Source organism: Lithobates pipiens, unplaced genomic scaffold, assembly GCF_037356315.1.
Source record: "Lithobates pipiens isolate NorthernLeopardFrog02 unplaced genomic scaffold, aLitPip1_a1.2 Scaffold_16, whole genome shotgun sequence".
NCBI classification, from domain to species: domain Eukaryota; kingdom Metazoa; phylum Chordata; class Amphibia; order Anura; family Ranidae; genus Lithobates; species Lithobates pipiens.
Window position 1 is genome coordinate 139,435 of NW_027507748.1, and position 12,693 is coordinate 152,127.

The 12,693-nt window shown below is 42.7% G+C and overlaps 1 protein-coding gene across 2 annotated transcripts in view; it reads left to right on the forward strand.

Annotated features, from left to right (window-relative positions):
• LOC143981519 (uncharacterized) overlaps window positions 1-12,693 on the forward strand; it is a 147,273-nt gene that overhangs the window by 99,682 nt on the left and 34,898 nt on the right. The window contains exon 4 of one of the 2 annotated variants that reach the window (XM_077479388.1): window positions 3,950-4,057. The exons of the other annotated variant lie outside the window; for it this stretch is intronic. Within the exon in view, the coding sequence (XP_077335514.1) occupies window positions 3,950-4,057 (108 nt within the window). The remainder of the gene's footprint in view (window positions 1-3,949; window positions 4,058-12,693) is intronic. 2 annotated transcript variants of the gene reach the window in all.

Below are 12,693 nucleotides of genomic sequence, written 5' to 3' on the forward strand. Positions count from 1 at the left end.
CTGACACATCGCACACACTGAAACATTGCACACACTGACACATCACACACACTGACACATCACACATCACACACACACTGACACATTGCACACACTGAAACATCGCACACACTGACACATCGCACACACTGACACATCGCACACACTGACGCGTCGCACACACTGACACATCGCACACACTGACGCATCGCACACACTGACAAGTCACACACACTGACCCATCACACACACTGACACATCGCACACACAATGACACATCACACACACTGACCCGTCACACACACTGACACCTCGAACACACTGACACATCGCACACACAATGACACATCACACACACTGACCCGTCACACACACTGACACCTCGAACACACTGACACATCGCACGCACACTGACACATCGCACACACACTGACACATCGCACACACTGACACATCACACACACTGAAACATCGCACACACTGACACATCGCACACACTGACAAGTCACACACACTGACAAGTCACACACACTGACCCATCACACACACTGACACCTCGAACACACTGACACATCGCACGCACACTGACACATCGCACACACACTGACACATCGCACACACTGACACATCACACACACTGAAACATCGCACACACTGACACATCGCACACACTGACAAGTCGCACACACTGACGCGTCACACACACTGACGCATCGCACACATTGACACGTCGCACACACTGACGCATCGCACACACTGACATCTTATACATGTTGTGATGTGTCAGTGTGTGCGATGCTTTAGTGTGTGCGATGCTTTAGTGTGTGCGATGCGTCAGTGTGTGTGATGCATCAGTGTGTGCGATGTGTCAGTGTGTGCGAGGTGTCAGTGTGTGTGATGGATCAGTGTGTTTGACATAACCTATTTAACTGAAAATAGACACATCACACACACTGAAACATCGCACATCACGCACTGACACATCGCACACACCGACACATCGCACACACACTGACGCATCACGCACACACTGACACATCGCACACACTGACACATCGCACACACTGACGCATCACACACTGACACATCGCACACACACTGACAAATCACACACTGACACATCACACATCTCATACACTGATGCATCGCACAAACTGACACATCACACAAACTGACTCATCACACACTGATGCATCGCACAAACTGACGCATCGCACACACTGACACATCACACATCTCACACACTGATGCATCGCACAAACTGACGCATCGCACACACTGACACATCACACACTGATGCATCGCACAAACTGACGCATCGCACACACTGACACATCACACACTGACGCACCGCACACACTGACGCATCACACATCTCATACACTGACGCATCGCACACACTGACACATCACACAAACTGACTCATCACACACTGACGCATCACACACACTGACACATCACACAAACTGACGCATCGCACAAACTGACGCATCGCACACACTGACACATCACACACACTGACACATCACACACACTGACGCATCGCACATCACTGACACATCACACACACTGACGCATCGCACACACTGACCCGTCACACACACTGACACATCACACACACTGACACCTCGAACACACTGACGCATTGCACACACTGATGCTTCGCACACACGGACCCGTCACACACACTGACCCAACACACACACTGACACCTCGAACACACTGACGCATTGCACACACTGATGCTTCGCACACACTGACCCGTCACACACACTGACACCTCGAACACACTGACACGCCACACACACTGACGCATCGCACACATAATGACACATCGCACACACTGACACGTCACACACATCACATCGCACACACTGACCCATCACACACATCACACACACTGACACATCGCACACACTGACCCGTCACACACACTGACACCTCACACACACTGACACATCGCACACACAATGACACATCGCACACACTGACACGTCAGACACATCACATCGCACACACTGACCCATCACACACATCGCACACACTGACACATCGCACACTGACACATCACACACATCGCACACACTGACACATCGCACACACTGAAATGTCGCACACACTGAAAAGTCGCACACACTGAAAAGTCGCACACACTGAAACGTCGCACACACTGACGTGTCGCACACACTGACGCATCGCCCACACTGACGCATCGCACACACTGACGCGTCGCACACACTGATGCATCGCACACACTGACGCATCGCACACTGACAAGTCACACACACTGACACATCGCACACACTGAAACGTCGCACACACTGAAGCGTCGCACACACTGATGCATCGCACACACTGACGCATCGCACACTGACAAGTCACACACACTGACACATCGCACACACTGAAACAACGCACACACTGAAACGTCGCACACACTGAAGCGTCGCACACACTGACGCGTCGCACACACTGACGTGTCGCACACACTGACGCATCGCCCACACTGACGCATCGCACACACTGACGTGTCGCACACACTGACGTGTCGCACACACTGGCGCATCGCCCACACTGACGCATCGCACACACTGACGCGTCGCACACACTGATGCATCGCACACACTGACGCATCGCACACTGACAAGTCACACACACTGACGCATCACACACACTGACAAGTCACACACACTGACACATCGCACACACTGAAACAACGCACACACTGAAACGTCGCACACACTGAAGCATCGCACACACTGACGCGTCGCACACACTGACGTGTCGCACACACTGACGCATCGCCCACACTGACGCATCGCACACACTGAAGCATCGCACACACTGACGCATCGCCCACACTGACGCATCGCACACACTGACGCATCGCACACACTGACCCGTCGAACACACTGACACATCGCACACACTGACATCTTATACATGTTGTGATGTGTCAGTGTGTGTGATGTGTCAGTGTGTGCGATGCTTTAGTGTGTGTGATGCATCAGTGTGGGTGACGTGTCAGTGTGTTCAAGGTGTCAGTGTGTGTGACGGGTCCGTGTGTGCGATGTGTCAGTGTGTGTGACGGGTCAGTGTGTGCGATGTGTCAGTGTGTGCAATGCGTCAGTGTGTGTGACGGGTCAGTGTGTGCGATGCGTCAGTGTGTGTGACGGGTCCGTGTGTGCGATGCGTCAGTGTGTGCGATGCGTCAGTGTGTGTGACGGGTCAGTGTGTGCGATGCGTCAGTGTGTGTGACGGGTCCGTGTGTGCGATGCGTCAGTGTGTGTGACGGGTCAGTGTGTGCGATGCGTCAGTGTGTGTGACGGGTCAGTGTGCGCGATGCGTCAGTGTGTGCGACGGGTCAGTGTGTGCGATGCGTCAGTGTGTGTGACGGGTCAGTGTGTGCGATGTGTCAGTGTGTGCGATGTGTCAGTGTGTGTGATGTGTCAGTGTGTGTGATGTGTCAGTGTGTGCGATGTGTCAGTGTGTGCGATGTGTCAGTGTGTGTGATGGGTCTGTGTGTGCGATGTGTCAGTGTGTGTGACGGGTCAGTGTGTGCGATGCGTCAGTGTGTGTGACGGGTCCGTGTGTGCGATGCGTCAGTGTGTGTGACGGGTCAGTGTGTGCGATGTGTCAGTGTGTGTGACGGGTCCGTGTGTGCGATGCGTCAGTGTGTGTGACGGGTCAGTGTGTGCGATGTGTCAGTGTGTGTGACGGGTCAGTGTGTGCGATGCGTCAGTGTGTGTGACGGGTCAGTGTGTGCGATGTGTCAGTGTGTGTGACGGGTCAGTGTGTGCGATGCGTCAGTGTGTGTGACGGGTCAGTGTGTGCGATGTGTCAGTGTGTGTGACGGGTCCGTGTGTGCGATGCGTCAGTGTGTGTGACGGGTCAGTGTGTGCGATGTGTCAGTGTTAGAATTGTCAAGCCAGCCGAAATGATCAATTGTTTTCCCTGCTCCTTGCCAAAGGGAGGAAAATGAGATTTGTCAAGTTTTGGCAACAAATGATCAAAGAACCTAGAAGGAGGCGTTTGCGTCAGATGCGACAACGGTCCCGAAAAAAGAAAACAGTGGAGGGTGAGTTTTTTTTCTCTTTGTTTTCTCACCTCTCTGTACACAGAATTAATTAAAAAAAAAGATACAACCTACGAAGTTGATTGACAAGGCCAGTTGGACGGTATACTTCAAGTTATTTTTGGAAAATCCAGGACTTTGTGAAGACGTAATTTAGTTACGTACGTGAAGATATCTGCCAAGGTTAGTTCCTAAGAAGGTGAGAGAGTCTCACATAAGGAAATATTGGGTTGTTACCCAAAAAGAAAAAAGTGTTGAAATAGGAACAAAGACTTCACGTTATTTGAAAAAGTCACCATTGTAGGTACAGAAGCGAATGTACACTTTGGGTGAGCTAATATGGAAGTCGGATTTTGATGTTTGAAGATGGAAGGTCCAAGCACAAAGGCAAAGAATAGATCAACAGGCAAGACACTACAGCACACAATTCAAGAATTCAAGAAACAAGGCAAAGAGCTACCACTAAAGAAAAGAAAAAGAAAGATAAAGCAACGAACAACAAAGTTAAAAGGACATTATTCATCTCTTGTTTTATTTTAAGTACACACAGGACTATCATACTAACAAGGGGTGAGTGTGTTTGTTTATATAAAAGGGTAATATGGCAATGGTTAACATCTCTAGGCTCAGAAGTAAGTCTCAGTACGATCGGGAAATGTATATATTTCATATGTATGGAATATAGGAATACATGCTAATTAATTTATGCCAGAGTGTAAAGAAGTTCATTAAGAAGAAAATTAAGTTTAATACTGCATGTATATCTTTATGTATTAAGCCCTGAACAAAGTTTTCAGAGAAAAATTATTGATTAAGATTGTGGAAAGAACTGTATGAAATCGAGATAATGGAAAAAACATGATGTTTAGTGTTTTTTACAAAAATTCTAAAGATTTGGTTGAAGGATATTATAAGTTAAGGATTGAGCAATTTTTACAAACTTGGATTTGGTTATTAAATTAAAAGTAGTAAATTGTTCTAATTTACTTAAGATTACCCAGAAAAAATATTAAAATATGAAAGTTTTTGTTCAATCTAAAAATTGTAAAAAATAACTATTGTTAAAAGTTTTTGTAAATGAGTATTTCTGGTAAAAGTAAGAACTTTTGTTGTGGGAGGAGTTTTCTCTGAGAAATGGCCAATCGCAGGTCATGGGCAGGATCCAATCTGTGAGTTTCACGAGATTGTCTTCTAAACAATTTTTTGTCATTATTATAATCAGGAAAGTCATATAACATAGTTTACATGATTTCTCGCAGATGTACAAACAAAATATGTTTAAAAAGTGTTAAAAAGGTTAAACATTTTAAAAAACGCGAAACAAGATTGTTACCGAATTGTACAGTGTAGGGTGTACAAACCATGGTAGCCAAGACTGTCAGTAACAGATCATTCTCTGAAGAGTATGTGACATGTGTATTACCAACAGAGAGATGCAGATCAGTCATGCCATGACATTTTTCACTTTAATGGATCAAAGCACAATATATTTTTGTGTTAAATTTTCCAGATACTTGGAAGAGAGTTCACTGATGAGGAAAATATATATTTAAAAGGTATTATTACTTACTAAAAGTAATTGTTTTTAAAAAATAAGATTTTTTAGGCCTTAATAACTTTTTTCGAGAGTTCATTGAGATTTTTGCAGACAAAGTGTCTGTCTGAGTAAATTTTAATGAATTATATAGGCTTACTGTAGGACAAATATATTTTTAATAACAAAAGTTTACTTATATACAAACATTTGAAGATCTGAAGAAAGTCCTTATAAATTTAGTATTTTTGGTAAATATAGAAATCTCTCTCAGTCATTTTACATTTAAGTGTATGTGGATGATGAGAAGATTTCATTGGTATTTATAAATAAATGTGTTAGGGGTGCATTGTCCAATGCTACAGATCTGAGACATTGTGGGTTTAGCACCATTTGTTTTGAAAAACATCTTATGTTACACTAAAGGTGTTATTTCAAGGAAAACAGGAGGTGTCAATATACACAGCTTTGTCGAATGGCAATTGGATGTTAAAAAGATCAGTTGTAGTGTGAGGGACAGAGCCACAGTTGTGTAAATGAATCATGAGAATGTCACGTTTTCAACTTTTAGTGGACGCATTGAAAGCTGAATTTCAGACTGTCATGTGTTGGTTTAGCAGTCAGTGACAGAGCAGGTGTGGTTCATTCAATCATACTGTATGAGGGGAATGCTGGGTTCTGAAAAGAAACTTCAACATGATCAAATTTCTTTCAGAAACAGAATAATTAGGAAAGCCCAACCTAAATTAATGTTCTTTTACAAAATTAAAATAAATTGTCAGCGTAGAGAAAAAAACAGTAATCTGGCAAGATTATTCTTTTACATGATTTAATATTAGTCACAGGATAATGAGGGGGACTATGACATGTTGTCTTAGTTAGAGTCAGTACAGACTGATAAAGGAGATAACATTTATTGTAAAAATAAGTGGATTCCAACAATAATGGATAGAGTTATTTTTAAATGGAAAAATATTTCTTTTTGCATATCCAGGTACTTGACTGGTTGATTTTTTTTTGTTTTAGCTAATGAAAAAATTCTGAACTACTCATTTTTAGAACACTTTGTCATCAAACTTCTGAAAATTGTTTTATTTGTTTAGAGGCCTAACCTGATACTACAAAGTATTGAGGGATTTGGCAAATCTATATAGATTGATTATATTAGTTTTTTCACTTGCTACAGGAGGATTACAAGGATGTTGTTTTTTTAGTTAATGTTTCTTTTTGATAAATTAATTGAGGTAATTCTAGAAAAAATAATATTTTTTATAAAAGCTAAGTTGTTGTGAACTTATGTCATATTTCATTGGGGTTGGTTTTCAAACCATGGAATCAGTTAATGATTTAAAATTTTATAGGACAGGTAGTGAAGGACATGTATGCAATTTTAGGTTTAGTAAAGTTTTTGTTTCTTATCATCTTAAGTACTCAGGTATTGTAGAACGTATGAATAGTATTGGTTAAGATGATAAAGGTAAATATTGGGTGATGTATTTACCTGCTATAGTTTTAGTTTAAAAACTTTATTATTTTCTAAACATAGGGTTTGTTAATTTTTTGAGTTAATGACAGTCTTTTGAGATTAGCATACTTAGTTTTTTATATTATCTGTTGTATAGAAAGTAGTGTGGTTGCAAATTTTGCAAACAAGAGGAATAGGTATTTCAGAAGTTTGTTCACAAAATATGGCTAGGCCTTTGCTAAATTTAAATAGAAATGATGTCTTGAATGAGATTTCTATTTCTAATGAGTATGTTTAGTAATTTATTCCAGTAGCTAACGTTATGGTACCAAGGATGTCAACTGGGATATCAGTTGGGAAAATTATTTTGTTATTTTTAAGGTACATTGGGATTATAGTTTTTTGTTTCAAAAGTATTGGTAAAAATAAAAATAATTGGTAAAAATAAGAATAAAATGGGTAAACACAGAAAGGATTATCATTCTAAAATGGTTTACATTGATTAATGAAAATTATTTAGGAAAACATAATTTTTAAAAGAATTTGATACTTGTTTTCATTTTCTTTTATAGATATGTCTTTTGTTTCTAAATTTAAAGAAAACAATTTTTTTATTTAGTTTTTTTAAAATTCTTCTATGACAATGCAACAAGCACAACTACATTTCTATTTGTTAATATTTCTTGTTTTTTCAAAAATTATTATTTTTTTTTATTTTTTTATTTTTTTTCAAAGAATTTTATTAAGTGTAAAAACAATACAGCAAGAAAAAACATATGATTAACAGCTGTTACAAAAGGTAAGGCATATAGAGCTTGTTGTACATATAATAGCTCGCAGAACAGTGAAAATCAAGTATGAACTTTAAGATCCTAATATAATTGTTGAACCACCCGGACAGTGGAATTTGCGCAAATAGACTTCTTTATGGGGGTCCGTTAGCTATATAACATTTTCGTTTCAGTAAGCAGTGAATGATAATTATCTTACTATAAGCCAAGGAGAAGGAGGGGGGGGGGGGGAGGTGGGGGGTAGGGCGGAGGAAAAAGTAGGGGAAGGGGGGGTGGGTGAGAGGGGGGGGGATAGTGGGTTCGACTCCGCTGCTCTTAGTCAGAAGTAGGGGGTGAAGAGAACAAGGCGATGGGCGGGAGGGTTGTGTGATGGTGCAACCCTATGCTAGTTTATAGGGGTAAAAGGGTCGGGGATAAGGGATGTCTGATATATTTCCTGGGGGGGGGGATGCAGTAAAGGGAAGTTAGTCAGATTGGTGTGAAAGAAGGCCAAAGAAAATAGGACACAGGTTGGGATGTAGGGTGCGGGTCCAGTTCTGTCAGTTAAACTAGTTGCTACGCGTTATAATGCGGTCGAAATCTGGTGTAGTTAAGAAGTGTTTCCAACATGCCCATTTTGACCCATATGTACTTGGTGTATCTTTGGCTGTGAATTAGTTCTTCCATGTCCGCTATCCTTTGCATTTTCAGAAACCAAGTGTGGACGGTAGGGACAGAGCGGGATTTCCAATGGATCGGAATACATTGCTTAGCAGCATTGATCATATGTATTATAATGGATTTGCGATATGTAGATTGCGACAGAGTAGTGTGGTGTAGAAGGAATTGAGCAGGGCAGTAAGGTACTTCATAGGTCGTTATGGTTTTTATCAATTGATGTATGGTTGTCCAGAAGGGTTGGAGAGAGGGGCAGGTCCACCAGACGTGGAGCAGGGTGCCTCGGTTTTGTTGGCATCTCCAGCATGTTTCTGAAATGGAGGAGTCCCATTTGTGTAGCCTCTCTGGTGTTTTATACCAACGGGAGAGAATTTTGTATCCCGTTTCTTGAACGGATACATTTGTGGAACCCTTATGGATGTTACGAAATATGTTGTCCCAGTCATCTTCTGTAAGTGTAAGGTTCAGGTCTTGTTCCCAAGCTGTACAGGTTCGAAGGTCGTTAGATTTGCAATCTCCAAATAAGAGAGAATGTGTTTGGGAGATAAGGTGTGTGTGGGGTGAATCTGCGGCGCAGAGTTGTTCAAAGGGCGTTAATTGTCTCGAAGGGTCTGTCACATTCCCCAGTTTTTTGAGGAAATGGGATAGTTGTTGGAAGGTCCAGAAGGGAATAGGGGTCGTTTGCATCTCACTAGCTAATTGGGAAGATGATTTAGGGTGTCCATTGTTATAAAAATGTTGTAAAAGGACTTGTGGTCGTGACCAGTGGCCTTGGAGGAAGTTGGGGTACATCCCAGGCGGGAAGTCAGGGTTTAGTTTAAGTGGAGTTAGAGGGCTCGTGATGGAAGAGATGGAGGACTGTGTGCATAGTTTTCGGAAACATCGTAAAGTCGGAGCTATGAGTGGGTGTATCTTGATTTCCTTTTGGGAAAGCGAAGACTGAATCCACGGGAGGGATCTGAGTGGCATTATAGTGCATGAGGATTCTAGGGATATCCAGTCTTTGTTAGGCGACTGGGTATTCCAATCTACAATTCTAGTGAGCTGAACTGCATGATAGTAGTTCGAAAGGTCTGGAAGGCCTATGCCACCGAAATGTTTCGGTCGAGTCAGGGAGGTGTATTTGATCCTCGGTCTGCGGGAGCCCCAGAGAAATCTGGAACATATGCTTCTGTAGGATTGGAAGAACGATTGTGGAAGATGTATGGGGATCGTCTGAAGTATGTATAATAGTCTCGGTAGAACATTCATTTTTAATATGGCGGCTCTGCCGAACCACGAAAATATTGGCTTATCCCATCGTTTCAGGTCGGAGATAATTTTTTGTAATATGGTGTGGAAGTTTCTTATGTATAGGTCTTTTAGGTGGGTCGTCAGTTGTATGCCCAGGTAGGTAATGGAGTGGTCATTCCAGTGAAATGGGAAGTTCGCTTTACAGTGGAGTACGTCTTCAGGGGGGAGGGAGACATTGAGGGCATATGATTTAGAGAAATTAATTTTCAGGTTGGATAGTATGTTGAAATTTTTAAATTCACTCAGTAAAATCGGAATTGATGTGTGCGGATGTGTAAGGAAAAGTAGGATATCGTCTGCAAAGGCAGCAAGTTTGTATTCTTTGGTTGTGGTCTTGATTCCTGATATATCGGGGTTTTGTCTAAGGCTGTTAAGAAGGGGTTCAAGGGTAAGAATAAAGAGGATAGGAGACAGGGGGCATCCCTGTCTGGTTCCATTGGATATGGAGAAGGCATTTGACAGGGCATTATTGACACGGACTTTGGCCGTTGGGTTGTGGTATAGAGAGTTAACAAGGGTGGAAAATTGTGGACCAAAGCCAAAGGATTGTAAGACAGCTTGCATGTAATCCCATGCTACCCTGTCGAATGCCTTCTCCGCATCAAGGGATAAGAAAAATCCCTTACTTTTGGAAGTTGTGATAATGTGGTGTAAGTTTATAGCTTTGACAGTGTTATCCCTAGCTTCACGGTTGGGGACAAATCCCACTTGGTCCTTAGCAATGAGGGAGGGCAGAATGGGGAGTATCCTATTGGCCAAGATTTTGGCGAAGATTTTGATGTCCGCATTAAGTAGGGATATTGGTCTGTAGCTAGCTGGTTGTGTGGGGTCTTTGTCTTCTTTGGGTATAACCACTATGTGAGCTTCAAGCATCTCTTTATGCATATGAGTCGTGTCAGAAAGAGAGTTGAAAGCTGATAAGAATGGCTTATGTAAAATATCTGAGAAAGTTTTGTAATAGACTGCAGGCAGTCCGTCCGGGCCTGGGCTTTTGCCTGATTTTGTTTGTTTAAGAGCTTTGTCCCATTCAGCTTGGGTAATGGGACCTTCCAGGTCAGCTAGGAGGTCCTGTGTTAAGAGTTTTGGGCAATATTTGTTTAAAAATTCCGTCATTTGTCGTAGTCTAGCTTGGGAAGGGGGCGGGTGGTTATCAGATCCTTTTAAATTGTACAGTTTAGCGTAGAATTGCTCAAATTCCCGTGCAATCTCATTATTTTTGGTGTGTTTAATTCCCGTCGGGGAGTTTAAACAATGAACGGTAGATCCAGTCTTTTTAGAATGGAGTGCCCTTGCTAACATTTTACTGCTTTTGTTCCCGAATTCGTAAAAGTATCTTTGGGATAGCATGTATCGTTTCCTAATGTGTTTACCTAGTTCCTCCTGTATTTGAGTCCTGGTAGCTTGGAGGTCTTGGAATGTTTGAGAGGCTAGGGTACGTTTGTGGGTCGACTCTAGTGTTTTGAGTTTGTCAAATAATTGTTGAAGATACTTCTGTTTGTCTCTTTTAGCTTTGGCTGAGATAGAGATCATTTTTCCTCTTATAACGCACTTATGGGCAGCCCATTGGGTCATTAAAGGAGTGTCTGGTGTGTCATTCTCTTTAAAATAGTCATTCAAGCAAGTTCTGAGTTCCGCTATGTTCCCTACGTCTGAGAGGATAGCGGAGTCTAGTCTCCAAATTTGGGTACGAGTCAGTCTATCGGGAAGTGTCAGCGTAGCCGTTATAGGGTGGTGGTCTGAGTGAGTCATCGGTTCTATTGTCGCATTTGTCAGATAGGCAAGATCAGGTTGAGTCAGGAATAAATAGTCAATTCGTGAGTATCTGTTGTGAGGGGATGAGTAGAAGGTAAAGTCTTTCATTGTAGGATGTGTTGTGCGCCATGTGTCATGGAGAGAGAGTTTTTGGAGGCAAAGCTTAATCTGACGTAGTGCTCTATAAGGTAGAGAGGAAGAGCCCGTGGATGTGTCCACCAGTGGGTCCAGAGGGACATTGAAGTCACCACCCAAGAGCAAAATACCTGATTGGAATTCCTGTAATTTGGTGGAGACGGCACGAAAAAAGGATACTTGGGTTTTATTTGGGCTATATAAATTGGCCAATGTTATAGGTTTGTTGTGCCAAGTGCCTTTGAGAAAGATGTATCTACCCTGCTCATCCTGTAGTGTTTCGGAAATCTGTATAGGGGCATGTTTAGAGAACAGGATAGATACACCCTTGGTTTTAGAGGTTGGGGATGTAGCATGGTAGTAGGTAGGGTAAAAATCCGAAGATAATTTGGGAATTTTCGGGGAATGAAAGTGTGTTTCCTGTAGGAAGACTACATCTGCTTTCAATCGTTGCATGCTTAATAGGATCGATTTTCGTTTTTCTGGGATATTTAGACCTTTTACGTTAAGAGAAGCTATTTTGAGCGAGGGGAGGGTGGTTTTGGAGTTTACGGTGTTCATCATGGGTAGTTTCTTAGACATGAGTGGAGTATCAGAGTGAGGCGGTGCACCTCCGGGGCGAAGAGGGCAGCAGAGAGGAACCCAATCGTCTGTAGGCCTGTGAAAGAGAGGGGAGTGGGTAGGGGTAAGAGTAGGTAAAAGGGGAGGCGATAAGGGGGGAATAGGATGGGAGTACTATAGAAGTTAGAGCTTGTGTAGCTGCGTGTATGGGGGAACACACATTAAAGTTGGATACGTATATACTGGGGTCAGGTGTAGTTCTAAGTCACACCCGACTGAGGTAAGTCCAGTAAAAGTCAGATCACTCTCAAAGGAGATCTCTGTGGGTGAGGGTGGAAGGTGTCGAAGTGAGATGTAATAAGGTCTCGAAGTCCCGGAAGGTCTCGGAGCCCATAATTAAAACTTACATCAAAATAAACCGTTGCGGAGGGGGGACATTATTTTTTTATTA